Source organism: Hippocampus zosterae, chromosome 11 (assembly GCF_025434085.1).
Source record: "Hippocampus zosterae strain Florida chromosome 11, ASM2543408v3, whole genome shotgun sequence".
In the NCBI taxonomy this organism is placed as follows: Eukaryota; Metazoa; Chordata; class Actinopteri; order Syngnathiformes; family Syngnathidae; genus Hippocampus; species Hippocampus zosterae.
The window spans coordinates 16345995-16372434 of record NC_067461.1 but is presented as its reverse complement, the minus strand read 5'-3'; the positions used below and the strand labels follow the sequence as shown (position 1 = coordinate 16372434).

The 26440-nt window shown below is 40.7% G+C and overlaps 4 protein-coding genes and 1 long non-coding RNA gene across 7 annotated transcripts; 2 read left to right on the top strand and 3 right to left on the bottom strand.

The window, feature by feature from the left end:
* Positions 1–139: 139 nt before the first annotated feature.
* Positions 140–13168, top strand: tm9sf3 (transmembrane 9 superfamily member 3). The gene is made up of 15 exons (XM_052079940.1): positions 140–336; positions 3041–3236; positions 4726–4848; positions 7102–7262; positions 7448–7525; positions 7915–8046; positions 8124–8290; positions 8361–8455; positions 8542–8672; positions 10361–10500; positions 10608–10676; positions 10757–10903; positions 10984–11067; positions 11148–11224; positions 11760–13168. The coding sequence occupies exons 1-15, from the start codon at positions 244–246 to the stop codon at positions 11825–11827; spliced, it is 1761 nt and encodes a 586-aa protein (XP_051935900.1). The 5' UTR covers positions 140–243; the 3' UTR covers positions 11828–13168.
* On the bottom strand, positions 7105–7492 carry LOC127610174 (uncharacterized). Its single transcript, XR_007964763.1, has 2 exons — positions 7348–7492; positions 7105–7306 (listed from the first exon to the last, which is right to left on the bottom strand). It is a non-coding gene; the product is annotated as an uncharacterized LOC127610174 (long non-coding RNA).
* Positions 13169–13254: 86 nt separating the features above from the next.
* prdx3 (peroxiredoxin 3) lies at positions 13255–17185 on the bottom strand. Its single transcript, XM_052079955.1, has 7 exons — positions 17023–17185; positions 15476–15566; positions 15248–15389; positions 14601–14736; positions 13887–13990; positions 13486–13651; positions 13255–13396 (listed from the first exon to the last, which is right to left on the bottom strand). Exons 1-7 carry the CDS (start codon positions 17056–17058, stop codon positions 13346–13348), a joined length of 726 nt encoding a protein of 241 aa, XP_051935915.1. The 5' UTR covers positions 17059–17185; the 3' UTR covers positions 13255–13345.
* A 134-nt stretch (positions 17186–17319) lies between these two features.
* Positions 17320–21279, top strand: sfxn4 (sideroflexin 4). Of its 2 annotated transcripts, XM_052079952.1 has the most exons (14): positions 17320–17645; positions 17834–17899; positions 18211–18267; positions 18357–18383; positions 18555–18609; positions 18701–18726; positions 18794–18847; positions 18934–18996; positions 19112–19180; positions 19559–19649; positions 19956–20071; positions 20137–20222; positions 20288–20405; positions 20478–21279. In XM_052079952.1, the coding sequence occupies exons 1-14, from the start codon at positions 17604–17606 to the stop codon at positions 20553–20555; spliced, it is 948 nt and encodes a 315-aa protein (XP_051935912.1). In that variant the 5' UTR covers positions 17320–17603; the 3' UTR covers positions 20556–21279. The 2 variants fall into 2 exon arrangements, with proteins under 2 accessions (XP_051935912.1, XP_051935913.1); XM_052079953.1 differs by lacking the exons at positions 18555–18609; positions 18701–18726.
* A 574-nt stretch (positions 21280–21853) lies between these two features.
* dennd10 (DENN domain containing 10) lies at positions 21854–25927 on the bottom strand. 2 transcript variants are annotated; one of them, XM_052079948.1, is made up of 9 exons: positions 25635–25927; positions 25211–25407; positions 25053–25132; positions 24822–24970; positions 24327–24438; positions 24028–24128; positions 22423–22530; positions 22218–22312; positions 21854–22135 (listed from the first exon to the last, which is right to left on the bottom strand). In XM_052079948.1, the coding sequence occupies exons 1-9, from the start codon at positions 25678–25680 to the stop codon at positions 21968–21970; spliced, it is 1056 nt and encodes a 351-aa protein (XP_051935908.1). In that variant the 5' UTR covers positions 25681–25927; the 3' UTR covers positions 21854–21967. The 2 variants fall into 2 exon arrangements, with proteins under 2 accessions (XP_051935908.1, XP_051935909.1); XM_052079949.1 differs by lacking the exon at positions 25635–25927 and having other exon boundaries at positions 24822–24905; positions 25211–25360.
* Positions 25928–26440: the final 513 nt, after the last annotated feature.

Genomic DNA, 26440 nt, shown 5'->3' with positions numbered 1-26440 from the left:
TGATGCGCAGCCACCGTTTCCTTATCCATCGTTTCATTCACCGCTACCCAGGGTGATTGGATTAGCCGAGTCACGTGGGGCCCTTCGTCCAATTGAAAGTGTATCCGATGAGTAATCGCGAAACACCTACGCCATATGCGTAGAGGAGCTTCCAAAATCGCCTCAGTCAGAACCAGGAAGAAGGTGGGATAGCCCTGCAAAGCTAACACCCCCGATCTTTCTGCACACTTTCACCGAAAAAGAATGGGATCATCCAGGTGGAGGGTGGCAGCTGCGGTGTTCCTCAGTCTACTCGGCTCCTTATTACCTGTCGAAGCAGATGAACATATACATACAGTAAGGCTGCGTTTGTAAAGCCGAATGAAAATGACTTCCTTAGAAATAATAGACGTCTGTACTGTGTGCAGCATGCTAACGTTATGCTTAGCTTTAAAGTGGGGCTGTACTCATTTCGCAGAGAGGAGAGCCACCCGTGTTATTTCTCGTTACATTATTGGGCTAGGGAAACGACAGCGAGCCCGACCATTAGCTAGCTAACCTGTCAGCGCTCCTCGGCCTAAGTACTTATGGCCAAACGCTTGCCTGCTGGTTTGCCAGCACGGCTTCCTATCTCCTAAGCTATTTCGGATCGCCGGCCGGCGGAAGCGGCGCTCAAGTTTGATGAGTCGCGTTATCGGGTCATGTTAGAGAAAGTGTTTTTATACACCCGTCGTAAAATTATCTACAGTACCGCATAGGCAGCCCGTAAGAGACCAAGTTGCTTTCTTCTGTGCTAAGTAATATCTGAGAACACTAGTTGAGTGCCAGGCCTCACACTAGTCTCTCGTATTGACAGGTTTTTGGTGATTTTCAATTATAGATTAAAATTATTATTAAAATAACTGCTGGATTGAAATTTGCTGCTATTTAATCACGCGTTTGTCATGGCTACAATAGTTTTCAAATGTTCGTGTTGTGTCAGTCCTTAAATGTAAGTATGGATTCCTAGAATTTGGGTCAATGTCACTGATGTTCCTATAACAATCGCCGTGACATAAAAACTACTACTGTCATGAAACTGCTGTCTTCCTGATTTGGGCTTGTGGCCTGCACTGTGTTGCTAAACACTGTAATAAGTGGTTGAATCTAGGTTGGTGGTTTGTCATGAACCCCCCTCGCCAATGTGGCTAAACAGAATATAAATCTCCTAGCCACACTTCGGCCGTGTCGAAAATTCACAGGCTACGTCCACAGAAGGCCGCGTTTCTTGGTGGCGTGACGTCACTTTCGGCGCGACTCGACCGCACGTGATTTTAACATTGTCGAAAAACAGTCGTAGGTTGAGTCCTTCGAGGCTTCCAAGGCTACTCCCGATGTAGCTTTAGCGACCGCGTAAACCGTGGCAATTTCGGACAGGCATAATGTGAATTTGTACACTCTGTGCACCATGCGCTCCAAATGCGGCCTTTGGACGACTTTGGAGCTTGTCTTTCAGGTTATAGGCACAGCTTGATAGCCCAACTGCACGTAGTAGTTTAAATAAGCAACTTTATCATCAGTCAGGAAGCTGTTCCTTGGGTGTCAACTTGCCTGCGTTCAGTCCCGCCCCCAATATCGGAGAATGAAAAGAAAATGTTTTACAACAAATCTCAGCAATTCAGTATAGTTAATTTTGAGTCGTATTATTTTTTTCAACATTTGTTTCTAAAATGTATTTAATGATACAAAACACACTGAAAGTTGTTTAGCGTTTAAAAATTGTTAGTTTTTAAAGAGTTGTTGAATAAATATCATACTCCAATATTTTTTTCAAACATTTAAACGTAATCATGACTACTTTTTATTGTATAGCACAGTCTTAATGTTTCGACTATGCATAATTCTACAATTGTTTACTATAATAAATAAAGGTATATTTCAGGGGGAAAAAATGCCTATTTTTTATGAAACGTTTGGCCCAATCTGTTGCTGTATTTTGATGATGGCCGCTACCGGTAATTGTAAAATGAGTGGTTTTTAGGTGGTCCTTGCTATAAAAACCTAGAGAAGCACTGCCCTAGTTGAATGAGATGCTTTTTGAAGCTGTTATTAGACGTACAGATATATTTTATGATTCTGCAACATAATGTCTGTACGGACGTAATGATAAATTATTATTTGCCCTGTTCAATTTGATTGTAATATAGTTTACTACTAAGTAAGTTATAGTTTACTACTGCAGCAAACATTAATCAGTGTGCATTGTGGGAAAACTATGCGCATCAGGGCTGAGTGCGCATGGGGAAAATGTGTGAAGACAACGCATGAAATAAAATTAGAATGTGTAGAGAAAGCGTACAAACGATTAATTGGTGATTTCTCGGAGTCACAGTCTCTTCATCCTGTTTGGCTTTTTTTCCTCGACATGGACTCGAGGGATTCCATTTTTTTTTGTGCGCGAGTTTGAAGAAATGACTTTTTTTTTGTGTTGAAACCAACAAAAATACTTGGACGTTCTTTTATTCAGGGTTCAAGCTAAGGTGCTCGCTTGCAAACCATCCATCCATCCGTTTTCCGAACCGCTTGATCCTCACTAGGGTCACGGGGGTGCTGGAGCTTATCCCAGCCGTCTTCGGGCAGTAGGCGGGGGACACCCTGAATCAGTTGCCAGCCAATAGCATGGCACACAGAGACGAACAACCATCCGCGCCTACAATTTTTATTAACACAATTTAAAGCGTCCAATCCCTCACATTTTATTTTTTTATTAGAGACTGAAACTGGTTGAATGTTTAAATTTATGGTCCATAATGTTCATCCTATTATGTGAATAGTTGAATGTTGGCAAGCTTAAAATGTTCACATATTTTGTTGTTTGCATATACTGTTACCCGTACATGGTCTGCTTGCAGTAAATTTCTGAAAGTGTGAGGGCTTTACCAATATCCATTTTTTACAACATAACATTACTCAATACAATGTATATTAATCTAAAATATAAGATTTGTGTGGGTGAAATGGGGGAAATCTCAGTCATCTTATGGTGATGTTGATACAAACTAAGTGTCCTTTTACCTTTCAGTACACAGATAAAGAGGAGGTAGTATTATGGATGAACACAGTGGGGCCTTACCACAACCGACAGGAGACCTACAAGTATTTCTCTTTACCCTTCTGTGTTGGAACAAAGAAAACCATCAGTCATTATCATGAAACACTTGGAGAAGCGCTGCAGGGAGTGGAGCTGGAATTTAGCGGTCTTGATATCAAGTTCAAAGGTATGTAATTGTGCACCCAAAATGTAATATTTGAGCATTTCATCAGAGGGATCAGTTGCATTTAAAAGTCTGCAACTTGTCATGCGCAACCGCAGCCACAAACATTTATTTTGCTAGTCGACTAGTCACCAATTGTACGCCTGAGTAATCGACGAGTAATGGGGGTAAATGTACATTGTGGCGTATCACACTAGCAATGATCCACCCTCTCATTATTTGACAGCTTGAATATTCTTCAACGTATGTGCAAATTGAAAATAAATAAGAGTTATAGAGTCATTTATCCAAAAAGCTTTTCTTTGCTTGACTAATAAAAGTATTGCATACATCTACCAAATCAAGGTACGGATTTGAAACGAAGCAAAAAAAAATCCTTTATGATCATGAGGAATGTATTATTATGTAACATTTATGTGAGTGTTGCTGTTGAGGGGTTGTGGCAAATATTTCAAGTTCTGTTACAGCAGCTGTGTTTTGTTTATTACCGGTAATTAACAGGGTTCACTGACGAATGGCCCTACAGTCAATAGTAGATGCCACAATATGTGTAGCCAAACATGACATTGTGTTATGGTACACGAAACTCGCGTTGTAATCTGCGTGTGCTTAGGATAGCCTCCAAACACGACCGTCCCAATATGAGAAATGGTATATCAACTAAAACATGCTTTACCTTTCTTTCAAGGATGGTAGAGCATGATTTCCTTTCTTATGAAAAGTTTTAAGAAGCCATTATGTATGTATTCTTATGAAAACTTTAATAAGCCTTATTTTAGGCCCAGACTTCTTGGCTCATTTTCAGAGAATATACACATTTTAAACCTTTTACATAAAGAATTTAGGACGATTCGGTGGTCAACTGGTTAGCACTTCAGCCTCACAGTGCAGAGGTGCAGGGTTCAATTGTTGTTCTCTTGTTCTCCCTGTGCCTGCGTGGGTTTTCTCTGGCTACTCCGTTTTCCTCCCACATACCAAAAACATGCATGGCAGGTTGATTGGGCACTCCAAATTGTCCCACGGTGTGATTATGAGCGCAAATGATTTGTCCATGTTTGCTATGTGATTGGCTAGCAACCAGTTCAAGGTGTACCCTACCTACTGCCCGAAGACAGCTGGAATAGGCTCCACCATGCCCCGCGACTCGTGAGGATAAGCGGATTAGAAAATAGATGGATGGATAAAGGATTTAATTGATTCTCTCATATTCCCGAACATTTTGCTAGAGGTGGGAGGAAGTCCGACATCAATGAAGTTCAGATGATTTATTGCATTTCAGACTTGATCATAGATTGTACAAGCCAATGTACAGACCCGTGTACATTGGCTTGCTGAAATACAAACATACGAAGACTACACACGTGTTAAAAGGAGGATATACATCAAGTTGGGCAATGTTCTCATTATTACAGCTTCTCAAAGTGTAGATGTATGCCTTCACATTCACAGTTTTAATGTCACTCAAAGCAATGCGTTTTCTCTACCTCTGCAGATGAAGTTATGCAGACGACGTTTTGTGAAATTGATCTGGACAAAGCCAAACGGGATGCTTTTGTGTATGCAATAAAGAATCACTACTGGTACCAAATGTACATTGATGACCTGCCCATTTGGGGTAAGTGACAATCAAAAAGACGAATTAGTGAATAGTTAGCTACACATCTGTTATGTTATAATCTTTGCTGCTCTGTCTATTGTCCTGTATGTCTGGATCAGCCTTTACGGTTAGCCTTTGTTGCAGAATGTTAGCATTTTAGTTTACAGACCTTTTGTGTGTTATAGTCTGTGTTTTTTTTTTTTTCATTTTAAAAAACAGCTTTTTTTCCACATAAATTTTAATTACTTAACACCCTCTAACGCTTTGGTTTAATATTGGTGGGTGTGAAAAATCCATTTATTGCAATAATTTTTTTTCAAAAAGTGAAACACGTACAGTGTTATTAGTTCATCACACACAAAGTGCCACACTTTGGGCTGCTGATGGAGAAAGACAAACTTAATATTACCATGTTTCAAAGTCATTTCAGTTTATACTTGATTGACCTCGAACGCTATGTTCTCACAACTTGTACACAATGGAGCACACAGAAAAAAGGGCCAACCTGAGCTGAATAAAGCCAAGGCCTCCTGAACTGATAATATAGACAGGAAGGTTCAACTTCGGGAGGGCAGCATGTCAACGGTGGGCTGGGCTGGAAAGCGCGACATGCAAATAATGAGGAATATTTTTTTGATATGTTACTTGTATTTTGCATATCCTGTGAATAAAAAGTGGTCAGCGGGGGTGTGAAGGTGGGGTTTCGATTTGAGAGTCAACACGACTTGTGCTGCCTTCAAGGAACTCCGCCCCCTTTGCATATCAGCAAAAGACAATCTGTTCCTCAGTTGAATCGAGTCTTTTAATTCAAAGTTCAAGATGTTCAGGTGAATCCCCAGACAGCTGCTCAAACAAAAGTGCAGTATAAATATAATAATTATAATGCAATGGGTGGAGTGCTGTGTATCTACTGTCAGCGTACCAAAAATAAATGAATTTGGACTTTGAACTCCCTCGGCCAAGGTGCGTCTTTTACATTCAAATACGACGATAAATCATTCACATGTGAGAAAGGGCAACTTGTCGGATCCGCTTTTTTACCTCACCATGCAGGAAGGCAAAACTTTCTGAAAAGAGTGACAGTATCCCAGCGAGGGAGAGAGATAATTATATTCCTATTTTGGCCACCACTGTTGGCAGTGAAATGGCACCGAGCCTGGCCACAAATATCAAGAGTCTGAATTGCAGGGGTCATCCAAAAAGTGATTGTAATGTCCATATGCCCCTCTTGATTTTGCATATCTGTCGTTATGGTACCTCAACAATTCAGTATGATATGGATGGATAAATACTGATAGCTATGAATATTATATAGGATTTCTACAGTATATTTGAGCCATTTGGCCTTTTCTATAGTAAACAATACATTTATTGTTGGTCATTTAAAACTGTGCCTTCATCGAATGCGTGGTATGACAAGTCAGTGCAGCCTCAGTTGCATAGTTGTGATCAAGTGTTCAACTCAGCTCGTTTACACACATCACTTTTGATGAATTGCCTTGTCCAACGCAACCAGTAAGGCACAAAAACAATTGTCGTGATAGACTGCTCAGTTAGAAGATGAGTCTTTTAAATGATTCACATTTTCTAACCTGTTGCTCATTAAGATCATCGATGTTTAGCGAGATCTAAGTTACACCGTAACAGGATTTGCAGACCCAGGTTGCCTTAACTGCCACCCGAGAAAGAATAATGTTGGTTGGGTGAGCTCTCTCAGCCAGGAGCAGTCAGATGAAAATGGTTTGGCGCTGATGTAGACAGTATTTGTGGTGAACAGTACAGTTAAAAAAAAATGTCATTAGGCGGGGTTTCCCACAAAGGAAACGTTTGGAATAAATGTGAACAGGAGGATTTGTGAAGGTGGATTTTATTCCAACTGATTCATCAAATCAAAAATGTTAATGAATTATTAAAATAACTGTTGGTGAGCAGCGCTAAAATTAAAAATGTGTAGCATCCGAATCTGTATCGGCCGATCTCACTTATGGATGAGAATCGGCAGCATAAAACCTGATCGGAACACCCTTTGTATAAACTACTACCAATCGGAATACCAAAACATAACGGCAGTCAATGTTCTCGTACACAGGTAAATGAGTGGGATTGTGTCTGGCAAATGCTGGAATAGTCTTTTGGCAAATAGCCAGTGTCACAAATGCTCTTAATATTACATGTACCATGTTTGATAAAGTAATACTCTATTAATGTGCTTGTGTACATCCGCTGGTCTGTTTCTGATATAAATGTCAACCCTTATTCATTTTTGTCCAGGGATTGTTGGAGAGGCAGATGAAAATGGAGAAGATCACTACCTTTGGACGTACAAGAAACTCGAGATTGGCTTTAACGGCAACAGAATTGTTGATGTAAATCTTACAAGTGAAGGCAAAGTTCGACTCGTGCCCAACACAAGGATTGCAATGTCTTACTCTGTGAGTACTGGATGGGCTATTCAAATTTCTTTTGGTATAATTAACTCATTCGATACTAACCAATTCTGAAAAGACGTTTAAAAACGTCTTTGGGTGTTAATAATTATGGCTGTCTTGTAAATGTGATTTTATTGTAAACAAATGGTATAAACTACGCATTTGAGTGTCCCTAAATGCATATACAGGTGAAATGGAAGAAGTCGGATGTGAAATTTGAGGACAGATTTGACAAGTACCTCGACCCATCCTTCTTCCAGCACAGGGTGAGTGAGTCCATTGTCTGCTTTAGATCATGTCACGAACAAGCATATCTGCCATGACGTGAGTGCGTGTCTGAACTCTCTCATGGTAAAAACAGAGACATAACGGCAACATTTATCTCAGGGCACATGAGTAGATTTTCTTTTTAATCCACATGCAAAATTATCCACAATGACGAGCAAGCAGTGTGCGTACAATGTCAACATGTTTTCGCAGATGTTTCATTTTCTTTCGGTGTTTAAGAGTATTCTCTCAGGTGAAGTGTTCTCAAAAGGGTATCGGGGGATCTTGCAAGCAATATTTTATTGTCATTATAGACCAATAAGTTCTTTAACACACAGCTTTGAATTTTGAACCTCTTAACCTGTGGTATTCACTCACTCATTTCTAGATACATTGGTTCTCTATTTTTAACTCCTTCATGATGGTGATCTTCTTGGTGGGCCTGGTGTCCATGATTTTGATGAGAACTCTCCGAAAGGATTATGCCAGATACAGCAAAGAGGAGGAAATGGATGACATGGTAAGATCACTAATGATGATTGAGTGACAACCTGCACTCTCAAATGAGTTTATACCATGCTGCGGCTTTCCCAATAGGACCGAGACTTGGGAGATGAATACGGTTGGAAACAGGTGCATGGGGATGTATTCCGGCCCTCCAGCCATCCACTGATTTTCTCCTCACTCATCGGTTCTGGCTGCCAGATCTTCTCTGTATCTCTAATTGTCATAATCGTAGCAATGGTCGAGGATCTGTATACAGAGTAAGTCAGAAAGTACAGTTCCGTGCAAGGAATCATGGACTTAACAGACGTGGACCCCCCCTCTCTACAGGAGAGGATCGATGCTGAGCACAGCCATTTTTGTGTATGCGGCCACCTCCCCTGTTAATGGCTATTTTGGTGGAAGCTTATACGCTAAACAAGGAGGTAATGATATTTGACAATCGACCGTTGTATTTGCATGTCATCCTACTGGATTTAAATTTTCTTGTTTGATTTCTTGACAAATACAGGAAGAAGATGGATCAAGCAAATGTTCATCGGGGCCTTTATGATCCCAGCAATGGTTTGCGGAACTGCTTTCTTCATCAACTTCATCGCAATCTACTATCACGCCTCCAGAGCAATCCCATTTGGCACCATGGTGGGTTTAGACAAACATGTACACCACATCATATGAGAAACCTTGCCCAGATCAATTATTAGCAGTTTTGAGGTGAACCTGCATGGCACTAATATTGTGAGGCAGATGGATTGGTATATAATACCGTGGAGTCTCGATTTTTCTGATTCTGTCCCACAAAGTACCGTATTTTCGACGCACCGTACTAATGGCCGCAGTCTCATTAATGGGTGACATTTCTGTATTTTACACATAGACAAACCGCACTGTCTTAATGGGCACAGTTTTAGTGGTAAAACATACGCCAGCTTAAACATACGGCATGCATGCGCGCACGCTAACGCGTTAGCTTGAAGCATACGGTAGCATGCCAAGACATACAGATACAAGCTAAAAACACGTTTTTAAAAAGGCAACGAAAGCAGAACTGAGTTCGAGTGTATTTTATTTAGTCATCGTACAATGTTCTCACGTTTTTCGATCAATCATCACCCAGAAAATCCATCAAAGTCCTCATCCTCTGTATCAGAAGCAGAGGACTGCACATCCCAGTTGTCATTGAACGCATCACATGCTAGTGTGAGTTGCTACGCATTGCCGAGCGGAAAGACGGAGTAGCAACAGCAAAGTCAACATTTCTCTCGTGTGAAGCTTTCCCACATTTGAAAGTAAAGAACAGAGCGAAACATGGTGGCAGCGCGTGTGTTTGTAGAAAGAATTGAACAATTGTGCAAGTACCGTAATCCATCAAAAACGCCGCGTTCCCTCTCGTTGTTGCGTATTGTGGCGTAACTCGCCAAGCGCTGCCTCTCACTCTTTGTAAAGTTGTGTTTGCCACCGATCATCCATTGTTCCCATGCCGTTTGCAACTTTACTTTGAACGCCCGGTTGATGCCAATGTCCAGCGGTTGGAGTTCTTTAGTCAAGCCTCCGGGAATAACGGCAAGCTCAGAGTTCATTTGCTTGACTTGTTTTTTCACCGCTGCTGTGAGATGGGCACGCATGCCAAAAGCATAACCGGTGGCTTTTGGCATGAACTGAGCTTCGTAGGTGTGTCTTCTTGTCAAATTTATTTTCAGGGGGTCTTAGAAACCAAAACCGGAGTTGTTTTGCAACAATGCACATTGCCACACTCTATACAAGTGTTGGTACTGGCTTGAGGCGTCTACTTACACGCCCACCCTTCACCATTGGCGGACTAGCTTGCCTGTCCTCTCTCTCCCTCTCTCCCTCTCTCCCTCTCTCCCTCTCTCCCTCTCTCCCTCTCTCCCTCTCTCCCTCTCTCCCTCTCGCTCTCTCGCTCTCTCTCTCTCTCTCTCTCTCTCTCTCTCTCCATATAATTATATATACACGCCCACCCTTCCCTGATTGGCCGACTTCTTCCCCGTATGCCTGGCCACAGTCACTTCCGCCTTTTCTCTATATAAACAGCGTGTCGGCTGTCGGTCAGATTTTGGAACTCAGCGTATATAAAGGACGCTGCGCACCATAAGGCGTCCTGTCCATTTTGGAGAAAATTTAAGACTTTTAATGGCGCCTTATAGTCGTGAAAATACGGTAACACTAAAACGAATTGTACGGAAACTGAATCGGTTTCCATTCGGCAACAATGTACATGTTAAGGGAACAATCTCCGTTACTATTGTATCAGTGGTGGTGTTTGTCATGCCACCTAAGCCGATAAGAAAATGGCCTCTGCCCATTTGCAGGTGGCTGTTTGTTGCATCTGCTTCTTCGTCATTCTGCCACTAAACCTGGTGGGAACAATTTTGGGGAGGAATCTTTCAGGGCAGCCTAACTTCCCATGCAGGGTGAACGCTGTGCCGAGGCCAATCCCTGAAAAGAAATGGTAGGTGTGCTTTGAGCACCGTTCTCTCTGGGGCCAAACAAGGGTCGTCAACATTTACTCAGTTTACAACCACCCACTAAAGCCAGACGGGTATTTTGTGCCGTTAGGTTCATGGAGCCAGCTGTCATCGTTTGTCTCGGTGGAATCCTTCCTTTCGGTTCCATCTTCATTGAAATGTAAGTCGACATCCTGAGCGGGGTGGTTATATTTTAGGCAATTTTTTTATGACACAAGTTGACTTTTCTTCCCTCATCAGGTATTTTATCTTCACATCTTTCTGGGCCTATAAAATCTACTACGTCTACGGCTTCATGATGCTGGTCCTGGTTATCCTTTGCATTGTGACGGTGTGCGTCACCATTGTGTGCACGTACTTCCTGCTCAATGCCGAGGACTACAGATGGTGAACGTCTTTGTCTTGTCTCAGACTGTAATTTTGGAAGGAATTAAATTATAACGGAACATGACATTTCTCCTTTCCAGGCAGTGGACAAGCTTCCTGTCTGCTGCGTCCACTGCAGTTTATGTTTACATGTACTCTTTTTATTACTATTTCTTCAAAACAAAGTGAGTTTGAGTCTGGGTGATTATTATTTTTTTGTACAAAATTGCATAAACTGAAGGCTTTCTTCTCTGGCCTATTTCAGGATGTACGGGCTGTTCCAGACATCCTTCTACTTTGGTTACATGGCCGTGTTCAGCACTGCTCTTGGAATCATGTGTGGTCAGTCCTGCCTGTTGTTCTTCAAAATCAAATTCAAATGATAAGACGTTTTTAATAAAGACATGGTCATGACCAGAACACCACACAAAATAATGGACTATATGCTGAAATAAATATTGTCTGAACGTTTTAGTTTTCATTCGTACAAACAAATCACACAACCCTGACTTTTGCGTTGACACTCATTAACATAAGTTCCCATTTGGTGAAATATCCGTCCCTCCAATTTCATCAGCGCTTGTCCTCATTCGGGTCATGGGTTAGCTGGAGCCTGTCCCAGCTACCTTTTGGGCAAGAGTTGTCTCATTGTCAATCATCACATTTTTAAAAATCCAAGTAATTGACAGATCTATATATTTTGAAGCCTTTAGACTGCGTTATACATTATTTTTCGGGGAAGAATGCTGCATTCTGATTGGTGCCTGGCCTTGCATTTTTTTTTCATAACAGGCATTTTAGTTAGGAATAGGTGGACAGCATCATGAAATCCCAATGACTTGGACTGAACCTTTGTGTTTGTGTGTGTGTGTTGCAGGTGCAGTCGGATACATGGGAACAAGTGCCTTTGTGAGGAAGATATACACAAATGTGAAAATAGACTAAAGCAGCACAGCAAGATGGATCATGGTCATGGAGTCACCTGCGTGTATCCTGGAAGACGGCCGGCAGACAACATCCTGTAGTAGTTTTCTTTCTTGCAAAGAGATTGTGAGAATCTCACTTTGTACAATGTAGTTCTCCATTTTCTGAATGATTTTCAACGCTGCAACATGAAGTGATCAGATCTGTTTTTATCAGTTGCTTTCATACGAATATCGGGGGCAAATGTTTAAGGCTTACGTGGCTTCTCTTCCGAACCAGTCCCACCTGAGACCAGACTACATACATGTTTATGGATGGAATAGTGTAGCTCTCTTCAGTGAAGAGGCCTATGTATATTGAAAGCCTTTATTTGTTCTAATGTGTCAGAATAACAGAGTTGGCTCTGTGCCCACATTCTGACTTGATTTCTATTTTGTACCATTAGTGCATAGTTGAAGTACTTTGTTCCCATTTATTTCCACTGCTGTCACTCGAATCATCCCCCATTTTGGCGGCTCCAATTTCCCTGTTCCGGTCCCTGTCCATCCAGTGGCAATGTTCGAGTCCTGCTGTAGTTGACTGTGGAATCGAATGAGGGTCAGATCAGCCGTTGGGGGACAGTAACAGACTTTTAAATGGCTGTGATGCTTTCCCCTAGGTTTAGTCTTGTTTAATGTTTGGCTTTGAATTACGTCTACATGTAAAGATAATAATATATGTATGAGGGGAGTGTATATAACCTTAATGTACCTTTAGATGTAGATCCCAAATGTATTTTCATTGTACAGATTTACAATAGGGTGTTTTTTTATGAATCGGCGAAAAACAAAAATTATGTTGTTTGGTGCTTGGGGTGGGGGCTGGTGGCGCTACTTCATCTCGCCTGAAATTGCATGAGGATTTCACCATACCAGATAACTCAAATTGTTTCACCGTTATGATCAGCTTCACAATGGAATGCATTGTGGAAGCAGGCTGGTACACTTCGGCTCGCTTAATTTACTATTATTTAAAGCTTTAAAAAAAGGCTTGGCATCTCGTAAGCCATTACCCTCGCACACCCTTTTTGTTGCCTAACACGACACGTTCTGTGTGAATGTCCAAAGGAATGAGCTTTCTTATCACAACTACACACAACGCACACTTCGATGTCTTCATAACCACACGGAGTGCTGCAATCTTTCAAAGTCTTTATTTACCCCCTACATATTATGTATGTATATACAGTATGTTCCCTACTTGTACTGCCTTCTGAGTTCGTTATTCCCCACTGATTTTGGCACCATGTTGTGTCCCAATGTCTGAAGAGATATTTTCATCCTGCATATTGTAAAAAGACTAAATAAACACATGTACAGGGGTCGCAATCTTAAGCCTGTTATCTTCTTGTAAATGATGTGTACTTATTGTGCAAAACAAAAGTACCAACAGTGGAAGATATTTTACTATTTTTCCCCATAAAGGAGCTTTTATTAGCATAATTGTCCAAGTCTCAATGCATCAAACAAAAATCTTACATGGACTTGTCGTGATTTACCATCAGTTGACATTTTCAAAATACTCTTTTGATCCTTCAGGGGTTGGTTTGATCTGAAATCAAAAGGAAATACAGTATTGACTTTCAATTTCAGAGTCTCTCAACAAATTAATATGGGCATGTTAGAATAATTTCCACTCACTGTTGGCGACTTGGGAGTCCAGCTTGCTGGACACACCTCACCGTGGGTCTCCACAAACTGGAAAGCCTTCACAAGGCGAAGGGTCTCTTGAACACAACGACCCACTGGCAGGTCATTTATGCTCATGTGCTTCACCACACCATTTGGATCGATAATGAACAGACCCCTAAGAGGAAAGTTGCAGGTAAATGTAAAATATCAGGAAAATTACGCAGCAATCTACTTTCTTTGGGTCAATCCAGGTCAGCATTCACCCTGAATGAAAAATAAGGCTTGTGCCTGGACTTTGAATTACAAACAGGAATAAAAACCTACTTCCTGGCAGGACGCTTTAATAGTTTTACTTATTGAGTTTGTAAAATATTTCACAGTAATAATTCTGTTGAAAATACTGTTTGTACCTCAGAGCAATGCCTGGGTCCTCCAGCAGTACGCCATAGTCTCTGGAAATCTGCTTATTGAGGTCGGAGAGCAGAGGTATATGAATGCTGCCCAAGCCTCCGGTCTGCAAGACAAACGTCAACACCACCATAACAAGGGTCTATAACGCTCAGGTAATACGTCAGTGACCGCACTCAACATACAGTGCTGATAAAACGGTATTTTCCCCTTCCTAATGCCCGATTTTGTCGGGGTATAAGTTGCTCAAAGGGTTGCCGGTAACCTGTTTTTTTTTGGGTGATATCTCACAAATACAATCCAAGCAAATATAAAATAATGTTTCAAAATTCTGAGTACCATGTCCCCACAATGACATGGTGGGACATTCCAGTCACCGGATGCTTTATGTGAATATATTTTCATGGATGATACGTGTAGGCATATAAAAAGATAAAAATTAGTAGCATGCATTTTCCATACTTTTTCTTGCATTGTATCATTTTGGAGCGCAAGAAAAAAAATTATCTGTTGACAAATGTCATTGGCAAACAGTATTTTTGCGCAAAAATAAAATAGAAACATCTAAAAGCAAAACAAGGTTTTCAAACTGCGGCATTCATTTATGTTCAACACTACAACAAATAAAACAAAATTTCATCCAGCTAAAAACACCACATGTGACTGTTGCATTGAGAACTGAATTTAATTGTATCTTATTCCACAAGGGAGCATACCTTGCGAGGTGTGTTGGTCCACGCTAGGTGTGTGAAGTGAGAGTCCACAGACACACCCACTACCTCGCAGTTGATGTCATGGAACTCATTTGCCTTGTCGCTGAATGAGATTATCTCTGTTGGGCACACGAAGGTGCTACAATAAAGTAAAGACAAAGAAACCATTTTTAAAGTACGACATAGTACATAATTGAAACTTCCATCTGTTAATCCATTTATGGCTTAGGCATGTTGCCTTTTGCAATATTTGGTCAGTAAACATATGGTGATCCTTAAAATGTTGCCTGACGTTTCAACATTATATTGCATTTGTTTTTTCTATGTTGCATTTTTTCACCATTTGCTGGGTGGGGGGGTCTAGAACATAGCCCTCACAATAAATTGAGGTCACTACATTTTAACCCCTGCCATCAATTTCATTCCAAGTAACTGGGTTCACACAAGCTTAAGAACTTTCAGTATCAAAGTTCTATCATCTTTTTCAGCATCATTCTTTTACTGTATTAACTCATCTGACAAGCCACACCATTTGTCAGATAAATGGTCCGGCCTTTGTCATTATGGAAATACTTGTCAAAAACACAGGACGCTGACAGAGCACAGCATGGGAGGTTTTAAAGTTTGTCGGAGGGACTGGCAGAACTCACAAATCCAGTGGGTAGAAGAAGAGGACCAAGTATTTGCCCTTGAAGTCAGCGAGGCTCATCTCCTTGAATTCCCCATTCTGGACCGCTGTGGCTTTAAAAGCAGGTGCTGGTTGAGTGACTGCAGCGATCCATCTGCTCGAGCCTGAGAGAATGAATATGTTACCTACTTAAGACACTGTGAAGTCGGCACTACTACGGCAGAAATAGACTGTTGACATGAGTACATACTGGTAGAGAAACAGGCCCTGTGAAGTGCAGAAGCAGACACAATTTGTCCAGCTGCAGCAACTCCTTGTCGACATGCGACTGCAACTCTTGCCTAGAAAATAATAGTCATGATTAAACATGCAGTTATACTTGTGTGTCACTGTCATCCTCTGTGATCGTGTGCCATAATTCGTGCATGAGTGTTATTGTAGACTTATAAGACATTTTTTTACACGGCCAATTTAGTGGGATCTTAATTTTGAGGCACTAAACTGAGTGTCTTCAGTTTAGTACCACGTTGTGCCACAGCATGCCAGGAGCTGGAGCCTATCACTGCTGACTCACGCAAGTCAAGTCAAGTCAACAGTATTTATAGAGCACTTTCAAACAGCCATCGCTGCATACAAAGTGCTGTACATGGAGCGATTTAACATATACAATAAACAGTAAGACGAATCAATAATAAGTAATAAGTAATAAGGCGGTAGAAAGCACCAAGCAGTAAAATCAAGAGCAAATCTAAGTCATGCTGAGTCAAACGCCAAAGAATACAAGTGAGTTTTGAGGAGGGCTTTAAAGATGGGCAGCGAGGAGGCTTGCCGAATGTTCAGTGGGAGGTCATTCCAGAGAGATGGACCAGCAACAGAAAAGGCTCGATCCCCTCTGAGCCTCAGTTTAGTTCTTGGTACGTCTAGCAAAGACTGGTCCACAGACCTGAGACGGCGGGCAGGGGTGTAGGGGCGTATGAGCTCAGAGAGGTAAGGTGGCGCGAGATTATTCAGAGATTTGAAAACAAAGAGGAGGATCTTAAAAATAATTCTAAAATGAATGGGGAGCCAGTGAAGGGATGCCAAAGTAGGAGTTATATGCTCCCTCTTACGAGTACCAGTCAAGAGGCGAGCAGCGGCATTCTGTACCAGCTGAAGGCGCTTGATGGAGGACTGGCTGACTCCAAAGTACAGGGCGTTGCAGTAATCGAGCCGGGATGTGACAAAGGCATGAATTACTGTCTCAAAGTGTTCATGTGAGAGGAAAGGTTTTATTTTGGCCAGCTGTCTAAGGTGAAAGAAGCTGGATTTAACAACGGCACCAATTTGCCGATCGAGTTTGAAATCACTGTCCAGCAAGTGTCCCATCAGTGACAATAATAATAGTAATAATAATACGTAGAGTGATGACTTCTGTTAAAACAAAAACATGGCAACATGGTTGATGGTCAACTGTTGCGCATTTTCAAAAGACCTATGCACGTTCTATTTATTTTCAGTTTCGTAACCACTTGAGTTATGGAGGCAAACATATACCTCCTATTCCGTATTTTACATTTCCAGATGCTAAATCGAAATGCAAGTTAATATTTTGACTGTGTTTTCACTTTGTTATCGAAATGTAAAATACAACGCCAGGTGGTCATCAACCAGAAATTTGCCCTCATGTTCAGCAGCATGTCAATACAACCCAAGAACGGCTGTCACGCATTCGTCAACAGCATCTCGAGTGACATTACTAACAGGTTAAATGAAAGCAAACACAACATGATACAATTTAGTGTAAAGTCGTGAACTCACGGACGTCCTGAGGAGACTTCCAATGCTGGCTGCCATTTTGGATTATGTCAGAAGAGTGCGGTTGGACGTTACTACATCGCGCATGACCGAATTATATACTACAGTATTGTATATAATTGTACTACTATTGCTGTTATTGTTATTCAGCACAAAAATATGTTGAAATTAAAATAAACAAATACAATAAAATGAAACGAAATCGATAATAGAGACTTTCACGTGCTCACAGAACTGACAAAATATCTTTGCTGATATTTTAAACATGCAGCTGGATATTTTTCAACTTGAATTGAATATACAGAATGAGATACACGTCGTACGATTTGACGCTTGTGTTTCTGCAAATTAAACATAATCTCATTGTCAACATGGACGTTTGCAGTTTTCAACTTTCCGACCGACCCTGAACAACAATGATCACGTGACTGAAAACGGAAGTAGCTCTTACTTGACCTCAACAAGTAAGCGGTCTTACTTGACCGCTTCTGTTTGAATGTGAGAATATTGTTGTTTGTATCTTGATATGATCGCCCCCACCCCTTTAGTGATTTTAGAAGAAGTAATTTCAGTTCTGTACTGGTATGATGGATGCCAATCTATTGTACTGGAAGAACCACGGAGAGGTAATTTAGCAAGTTAAACTTCTACAGCATCATCATTTAGTAAAATAACCGTTCCATTTGTAGTTGGTATACTGTATTATGTAGCTTATGCATTATATAATTTGCGTGAATATTTACGTGGAAATGGTTATATATAGACATTCCTTTGATACAGTATAGATTTCCAATAATGAGCGTGTTATTTTCAGTCTGTATTTAGTCGCCTAAAGATCTGGGTAAATCTTCTGGATCCATCCTTTCTGCTCACATCAAACGTGAGTATCAGGAACCTTCAGTGTAACAATATTGGACAGTATTGATGGGAAAGTGAAGCTTCAAATTTGCTTCATGAACCAGTTGTTGTATTTTTGGACTCCTCAAGATGGCACTCTGTTCAAAATTGGGCTGAAAGTACATTGACTTGCCATTCCTCCACCCCCTTCATTTAAACCGAGAGCACCATCGGAAGAGTTAAAAATAAATAAAAAACAACTGGTTCCTGAAGAAAGTTTGAAGCTTCATTTTCCCCTCACTGCTGGAAAGTGATGTACCACAAGTGGTGAACTGATGATCCGGCTCCTCTCAGACAGAAATACAAGAAACTTACAACCAACTCAGAAGTGCAGAAAAATTCAACAAAAAGGTCAGATATGCTCAGTGTTCGCTTTGTCTTTTTGACACTGTAACTAAACTAGAGGTACTCATTTTTCTGTTTGTTCTTACTGCCTGTAGGATGAACATTCATGGAACATCTCCCTTGTAAGTAATGCAGGAAACACGTCCCTGTTTTAGTTGCTGGAAATATTGTTTGGCCTATCTTTGATGTGTACCATAATTTGGGTTTATAATTCAATCAAATGTTTCTACATAATTCATGGTCTTCGAATTAAAGTTCATATTCATGTTTTAACAACGAGTTTGTCTTAACAGTCATCCATCCATGCTGATTCTGGTTCTGTGCTTCCACTAGTTTTCCGCCCTCCAGGTACTGTACATTATGTACACGCACGCACACACGCACGTTTCGTGGAAGTTTCACTGCTTCTAATGAACCCGCCTGTCTCTTTTCTTTCCAGCCTTTTTGCCATTTACAGCTCCTTTGGTACGTCCATCATATGTAATAGTCTGGCACTTGTTGGAGGAATATTTAAAAATGTCTCCATTTTCAGGTAGTTGCCAGCTTTTTGCCACATAGAAATATCAAACCAACTTTGTTCTGGCAGGTATGGGACTTACCATATTAAACTCTCTTTTCTCAGTTGTGTGTTGCATAATACTTGATTAATATCAACCAAACGCTTCATTTCAGTTTTTGCTACAAAGTTACACTGCCGGTTTCAACTATGCAAACAGAAATTGCTCCTCAGAGAAGGTAATGTATTTTTTGCAAGACGGTCATGAATCCCAACACACATAAGACCTCCACTTTGACAGTTGCAATCAAATGACTCATGAATGAGGAGTTGGCACTTTTTGCTTATCTGCAGGGTCAGACGCCGTCTCCGAAGCAGCTCCTCTTGATAGCAGGCACAGTCTCATATGCAACATGCGCGGGGGTATGTACAGCAGTTATTGTGCAAATCAACTGTCGATATTTTTGTTGTGTACCTGTAAAAGTCACGACCACAACATTGGGTGCACCTGCACAATTCACTGAGATGCAGTTCAAGGGCTCGAGTGCATGTTCTACAACGCTGTCATGAAGCGTCAAACTCTTTATCTTTGACAACACAGATTTTTTTTAATGGACTCATTTAAGTATACTGTACCTTAGCGTGAAACTGATTATCTTTGACAACATAGATTTTTTTTAATGCAGATCATATAAGTATACTGTACATTATGCCTTTTTCTGATACTTTATGTCCTTTCAATACTGTAAGTTGTTTGAGAGATTGTATATTGTTATAATATGCTGTACTTTTTGGTTGCAGGCCCTTCCTCAAATTATTGTGAACCGACTAGGTATCAGAAGTCTATTCATCCAAAATTTCTTTAGGTTCTTCGCAACAATCCCACTCTCAGGTTTGTCATCTCTTAAAATAAAAGCACTTCGATAAATACATCTATATTTATTTGGCAACATTGCTGTTGGTGGGAATCCTCATATCTACAAACCCATTATTTTTTAGGATTTTTTTTTTAAGTTATGAAAACATTGTATCATTTGACAGCAGCCTATTTTAAGAACTTTAGCTTGGTTACTTTTGTTTAGCTCAAGGGGACTGACTAAGTAAGTAGTAATTTGAGAAAAAAATATATACAACTGACCCAATTTGTCACAATAGAATGGTAAGATATTTTATAGCATAACATGTTTTGTCTTGCCAGCTGCTCTCGCTTTCTTCAACGTGTTTACTGTCAGAGAGGAGGAATGTCAAAATGGTATCCAAGTGTTCGATTCCAATGGCAATTCTGTCGGCCTATCTAAGGCAGCGGCAGAAAAGGTAATAGAGTTAATCTCAAAGCTCCATGTTGGTTATCCTCACGATTGCTCTGATATGTTTGTCAGGCTGTGATGGAAACTGCATTGTCAAGAGCAGTACTGTTTGGCACAACTGCTGCTGTTCCAAGTCTCCTGGTTTCAGTCTTACAGAGGTCAGCTCACTCTAATATGAATCATCAGATTGAAATTGGTGACTTAAACAAATTCTCTCATGCAGAACAAGAATCTTCCAGAAGAATGCGCTGCTGGTCGCTCCTATCCGTCACATCAGCGTAGCATTTGTCTTAGGCCTGATGATCCCACTTTCATTCAGTCTCTACCCCCAATTGGGGATGGTAAGATTCTGGACGTCCTCTCGACTGAATTTATCGACTTGGGCTCAGCTGACACTGACCTTGTTCTTCCAGATAAGGAAAGAAAATGTTGATGAAGACCTACAGGCCAAGGTGGCTGAAGAACAGTTATTCTACCACCGAGGACTTTGAGCAAGTTTAATACAACTGAAACTAGTAGGCTTGGATGTAAAATGACTAAGCAGTGCATTTTTTTTACATTACTTTTAATTAATAAAGGAAGAATATTCAGCGTATCAATCAATGCCAAATACACATCTGCTCATACTAGTAAATGCAACCCTCCAACATCATACTGTATTGTGAATTCTATGCACTGAACGATGTACCGGTAATCAAATACTGAGGCACTTAACTGTCCTTCTGGCAAATGCAGACCACAACCCAAGTACTTATTAGTAACATTTAAAAAACCTGAACAGAGAGACAATGCATCTGTAGGCGTAGACAATGATCTGTTAACAAGATAATATGAAATGAAACACTTGTTTCAACAAATGTGAAATGGTTAGCAAATCAATAGAAAAACTGACTTGGTTTGAAATCGTTGTATAATTATTGTTAGCACTATGGCAACCAATCCAAAGCTTGTTTGTTCATTCCCACCCCTCCCCCAAAACTGACGTGAAAAATTGACTGGCAAATAGTTTATTATAGTTTCTGCCCATGCATGAGGTATGAAGATAAAAAACCCAGTAATTTTTCTATTACTTGCTTGTTGCTGTCAATGTGTCTGTGAGCTGGCACTTCATCGTTGTGACAACACAATTCTGATCATTTCGATTGTAACTGCGCCTAGCACCCAAATACCTCAACTCTCCTCCCATGGAAAAGAAACCACCACTTTCAAGCCATGGTCAAACTGAAGAGCACTACTAAATTTGAATCAGAGTCAGATAAACGTTTGTGTGAGGTGAGTGCAACGTACTTGGCTGACAGAAAGAAATACTGATTTCATGGGTGAAAATGCTTTCATTGTCTTGATGGGCACACACACTCTGGGCTCCACTTATGCATCTGAAGGTGCTTGGTGGCACTTATCGCTCCTCTCACAGTCGTCAGGTAACAAAAGCCTTATTCAGTTACGGTGGAGCTGGCGGGGTTATGTCACTGATTTTCATGAGGCAGGAAAGCTCCCTCAAAACAGGCTTAAAATATGGTGTTTTTTAAAATTCCGACAAGGAGCTTAGGACAGACCCATTTTAAAATGTTATCTTTTGTCAAAAATAATTCATTCTCTTTTTAATAGCAAATATTACCAACATTTTCTGCTGAGAATCAATGAGGCACAGTAACCTGTTGTAAGACAAAACAAAGCCATATGAGCGGATACAACTTAATTTCTGGATCTATATCAGGTCTTGAAATTTGAAATCAGTAAGAACACTTTTAAACTCATACCTCATCTAAAAAAATTAATAAATAAGCGCCACATTTGGCATACTTTTATTGTCATATCCAGGGTCTGCGAAAGTGACAGGCGTGCCCGCATTGTCATCGCCCTTTAGGATAGCATCTGAAAATCTCAAAATCTTCTAAAAGTCTTACACCAGTAAAATCTGCTCAGCGGCAGCCAGATGAAACAGGAAGTTTTCTGTCGCTGGAGGGAAATTCTGTTGCTTTAAATGTTCCAGAGTGATTTTGGAACCTTCACATTGATCAGCCAAGGTCTCCAAATGAGCAAGAATCTGTTTGGTCTTCAAAGAAATGTCCTGCAATTGAGAATGTGGGTGTCACACTTGGGGAAAAAGTGTATCCATTCCTTGCAGCTTAAAAAAACAAATCAACTCTCACCTTAATGACGTGACTATCTGACCTCTCCGTGTCTTCTGCAGACTGGAGAATAAGATGGCCGATGTCCTTGTGTAACTTCCCCATCACCATAGCCTCTGTGTTGAAACACCAGATCCTTTATTGCCATTTCCCCCCTCCTTGTGGTCAAAATGCTCACGGACGCAGAACTATTGTGTTAACTTTCTTTACTAAAAGTTTACAGCACCTTTGGCACTCTGTGACACAGTGATGATGCTGTCTGGGAGATTCACATACACATCAAACAGGTCTGACCTGTTGCTCACCTCTGGATCGACAAATCCTGCTATATACCCTGTCGGGGGAAAAAAATTGCACATAAATAACTGAGATCCCTGACCATGGTAAAACAAAGATTACATTGACCATTACAACACCCATTCTAACATAATTCACTGAGCTAAACAGCTGGGGTTTTTTTTAAATAAGGTTGATTCTGCTGAACCTATCGGTAAAGGAGAAACAAGTCATCCTTTCAAAAAAATAAAATAAAATTGTGACCCTTTTTCTTCCCCACCCTTAAAAATATAGTTCAGCCCTACATTTATTCACACTCTGGCCAAATTTTTAATTAAAGTGACTTCTTTTGTTGCTGAAATGTTGTCTTACTCGAAAGGACACAAGAACATGACAAAAGATGTGTTGGAAATCACAACATTTTCAACATGTCAGCGGCAACAGTCAATCAGCATTCGAGAACGTATTTTCGCCCGCAGCCAAATAAATAAAATAAAATAATGGGCTGCTCCCTTGACACTCTGGAGGAGGTGGGCAACAGAAGGATGCTAACTAAGCTAAAAGCTATGATGGTCAGTCCCTCCCACCCCCTCCAGCCCACCCTGACAGCACTTGGTAGCTCCTTCAGCCAGAGACTGTTACACTGCGCTGCAAGAAGGAGAGATACCGACGCTCGTTCCTACAGACTGCTGTCAGGCTGCTGAATAAAAATAATAACAATAATAATAATAATACTTAAATGATGTAAAACAAATGTAAAATGTGAAAAACAATTGTAAATAGCACTGCGATTTATCAATTTTGTATTTATATTGCACTTAATTGAACAGTGTTTGTTTGTTTGTTTTTTCTTCTTTCTACCCACATTCTTGCTGCTGGAGGCTGTAATTTCCCCAGTATGGGACAAATAAAGAATATCTTATCTTATAAAAAAGAGTGCACACACACACACACACACACACACACACACACGCACACACAAAGTGTGGTGATATAAATAATATGGAATAATGTTATTGTGGTCTTTGGGACCAGAGAGTATACAACCCAGTTTTATTTGTTCCGTATTTAGCTGCGTTTCAGGTGTGCGGCAGGTGCGTGTTTACGTAGGAACGGCAAATTCACTCCTGACACTGTTTGTCTGTCGACGACGACTCTTGACGGACTGGGCCGGCCTGAAATACTGACGGCAGCTCACTGATGGACTGATGATGCCCACCTCTGGTGCTTTATTGACAAGAATTTATCATTAGAATCAGGGAAGCCTGTTAGACCTCCCTGTGTGGAATGTGCATGTTCTCCCTGAGCTTGTGTGGGTTTTCTCAAGGTATTCCAACTATTAAGTTAATTGAAACTTTAAATCCCACATAGGTGTGAATGTATTGTAAGTGTGAACAGTAGTTTGTCTGTATCTCTCCGGCGATTGGCCAGCAATTAGTTTTAGTGTGTACCAACCTTTCACCCAAAGTCACCTGGATGGACCCCACTTTACCTGCTATTCATTGAATGAGACAACATTGAAAATGGATGAATGAAAGCAGGACACTTTTTTCACCTGGGCATTTACTGAGATGCTCCAGTTCAGTATCAGTCAGGTGCACATATGGATGCAGAATAGACCAATCTTTCCTGTGCCACGATAGAGCAGGAAGCACTCTGAAAGACAAGATTCACAGCGTGAACATGCATAGCTAGTTTTTTTTCTCTTTCTTCTTTCTACATACATTCTTGCTGCGTGAGGCTGTAAATTTCCCCAGTGTGGGACGAATAAAGGATATCTTATCTTAAAATTACCACAGCCACCACTAGAGGGAAATAATAATTACATTTTAAATGAAATATTATTAAATTTACCTTGTGAATTCCAACAAGGCTTCAATTCGAGGATGGTGCACAGCGATACGCTTTTTCAGTATGACAGCGGTGTACAGGATAATGGTCTCCATGCCAAACTGAGACACCACATCTGATACAAAATACAGGTGCACATTTGTATGCGTCTTACCACCTATCTATTTATCTACAAACACTGACAGGAGAAAAAAGTTAAAGTTAAGATGAGGTAATAATGGTAGCAATAACGCTTTATCAGCTTGATTTGGCTTCTTCAGTTTGTAGTTTGCAATTATTACACAGAACTATAACCCATAATCCAAATGCTGTTTTTAAGAAGATGGATCATGGTTTTCTTCTTTTTTATGCCTAAGTCTTTTCTCTGGGTGGTAAAGTGGTAGAAGTTGAATCTGTCACCCCATCCCAAGAAATCCTCATATTTTACCTCACTTACAATTGAAATCAAGGGATGGTCTATTACTGAAATGAAGCAGTAGTCACATTTTACATCCCTACCTTTGATTGATCCTGCCAGGAAGGCCTTTCGAACATCGTAGTCCTTGGTTAAAAATGAGCCATTCTCTTCACTCTGGCAAATACCTTTGGTGAGAACAGCGATGTAGACCTCCATCATTTTCACCGGACTGCCATATTTGATGTACATCCTGAATACCAAAGCTTTATTAAAGGTGGTCCTCTCACATTGTGTACCAGTTCACTAGCTTTGTTACATGCACAGTACTGTACCTGCACAGTATTCGATTGAGTGCGGCATATTTCTCAGGGTTGAAGTCTTTTGCTGTAATAACCACTGACAAATGAGTGACCTAGGAAAGGGAGAAACAACTTTATGTATCTAAGAAAAGCAACTTCTGCGCCTTTGTTGTTATGAATGAGCATAGTACCTTCTTTAGAGGTGTAGGCTCCTGTACCTCCATTGTGCTGATATAGTACCAAGAGCGACAGAATTGGCCAAATACAAATGTGTGAAAATCTTCGTTGTTCTGTGTCAGACAGCACTTGCTGAGCAAGACTTGTCTAAATTCGGAGCCCACCGCGGGATAGCACCAAACCCACAGAGTGTCCCCGTTCACATCTTTTTCTGGGGACAGCATGGGACATTTTAAATGGACGACTCTTGTGAACACACTTGTACACACTGAGGCAATGGTATTACAGCCACAAGACAGAACATGGTAAATCCGCTATGGGAGCAATTTAGTTCACACTGCCATCATGTGATTCGACAGCACAAACTGCCTGCGTGAGTCACTAACCTCCCATGAAAAAGAACAGAGGTAAAAGATTGGCTCGAGAACGTTAACTTACCAATCAATCCAATGCTTAACATAGACTGTGTTTCAGTTGCTGCCATATTCCATTCCCGTATAGTTTAAACAGATTACTGATAAAATCGCATGAAGATGCGACTGTCAAGCCGCGAAGGCTAAAAGCTATTCAAATGCAAAAAGCTCGAAGTGGATGCTGCAGTCAAGTGATGAGCCCAAAAGCGCGATGACATTGACAAGTTGTTTCTGTCACGTCTGCTGTCAACCACTTTTCTTCTGCTCTGTGCTTATTTCTTCCTTTTTCCGGGTCAAGAGACCTGACAGGCATCGAATAACCAATCACATTGTGGGCGTAAACGATGCATTCCAGGCTACGTCTAAAATATTTTTATGATCAAATTGCCGGCCTAATCCTTTAATTCCGTTTCCCTCATAGATATACAAATTTCTGCAACAATAGAAAATACGGTAATGCATATTTCATTTTGACTGCATTATAAACCTGGGTTTCTTTTAAGTGCAACTGCTATTTGGCAATCCCAGCAATCCAGTTGGATGTCTCAATTACTTCACATTTGATTTATATTGGATTGACACGGAATCAACACTTAACATAACTAAGACGTCATACTTGTGACAACATTTGAGTGTCGACGAACGCACAACAAAGAACGTACATACGGGAATTTTTGAGTCATCCAGAGTTGCCAGATTTTGTGAAACCCCCTCTTGGATTCCGGATTTTGTGAAACGCCCTTTTGGATTTAAGTTTTTCTAAAGGCACGTCTTTCAAAGTTGTCGAAAATGTTTTGGGGTATCAAGAATTATTCTAATATCTACATCATC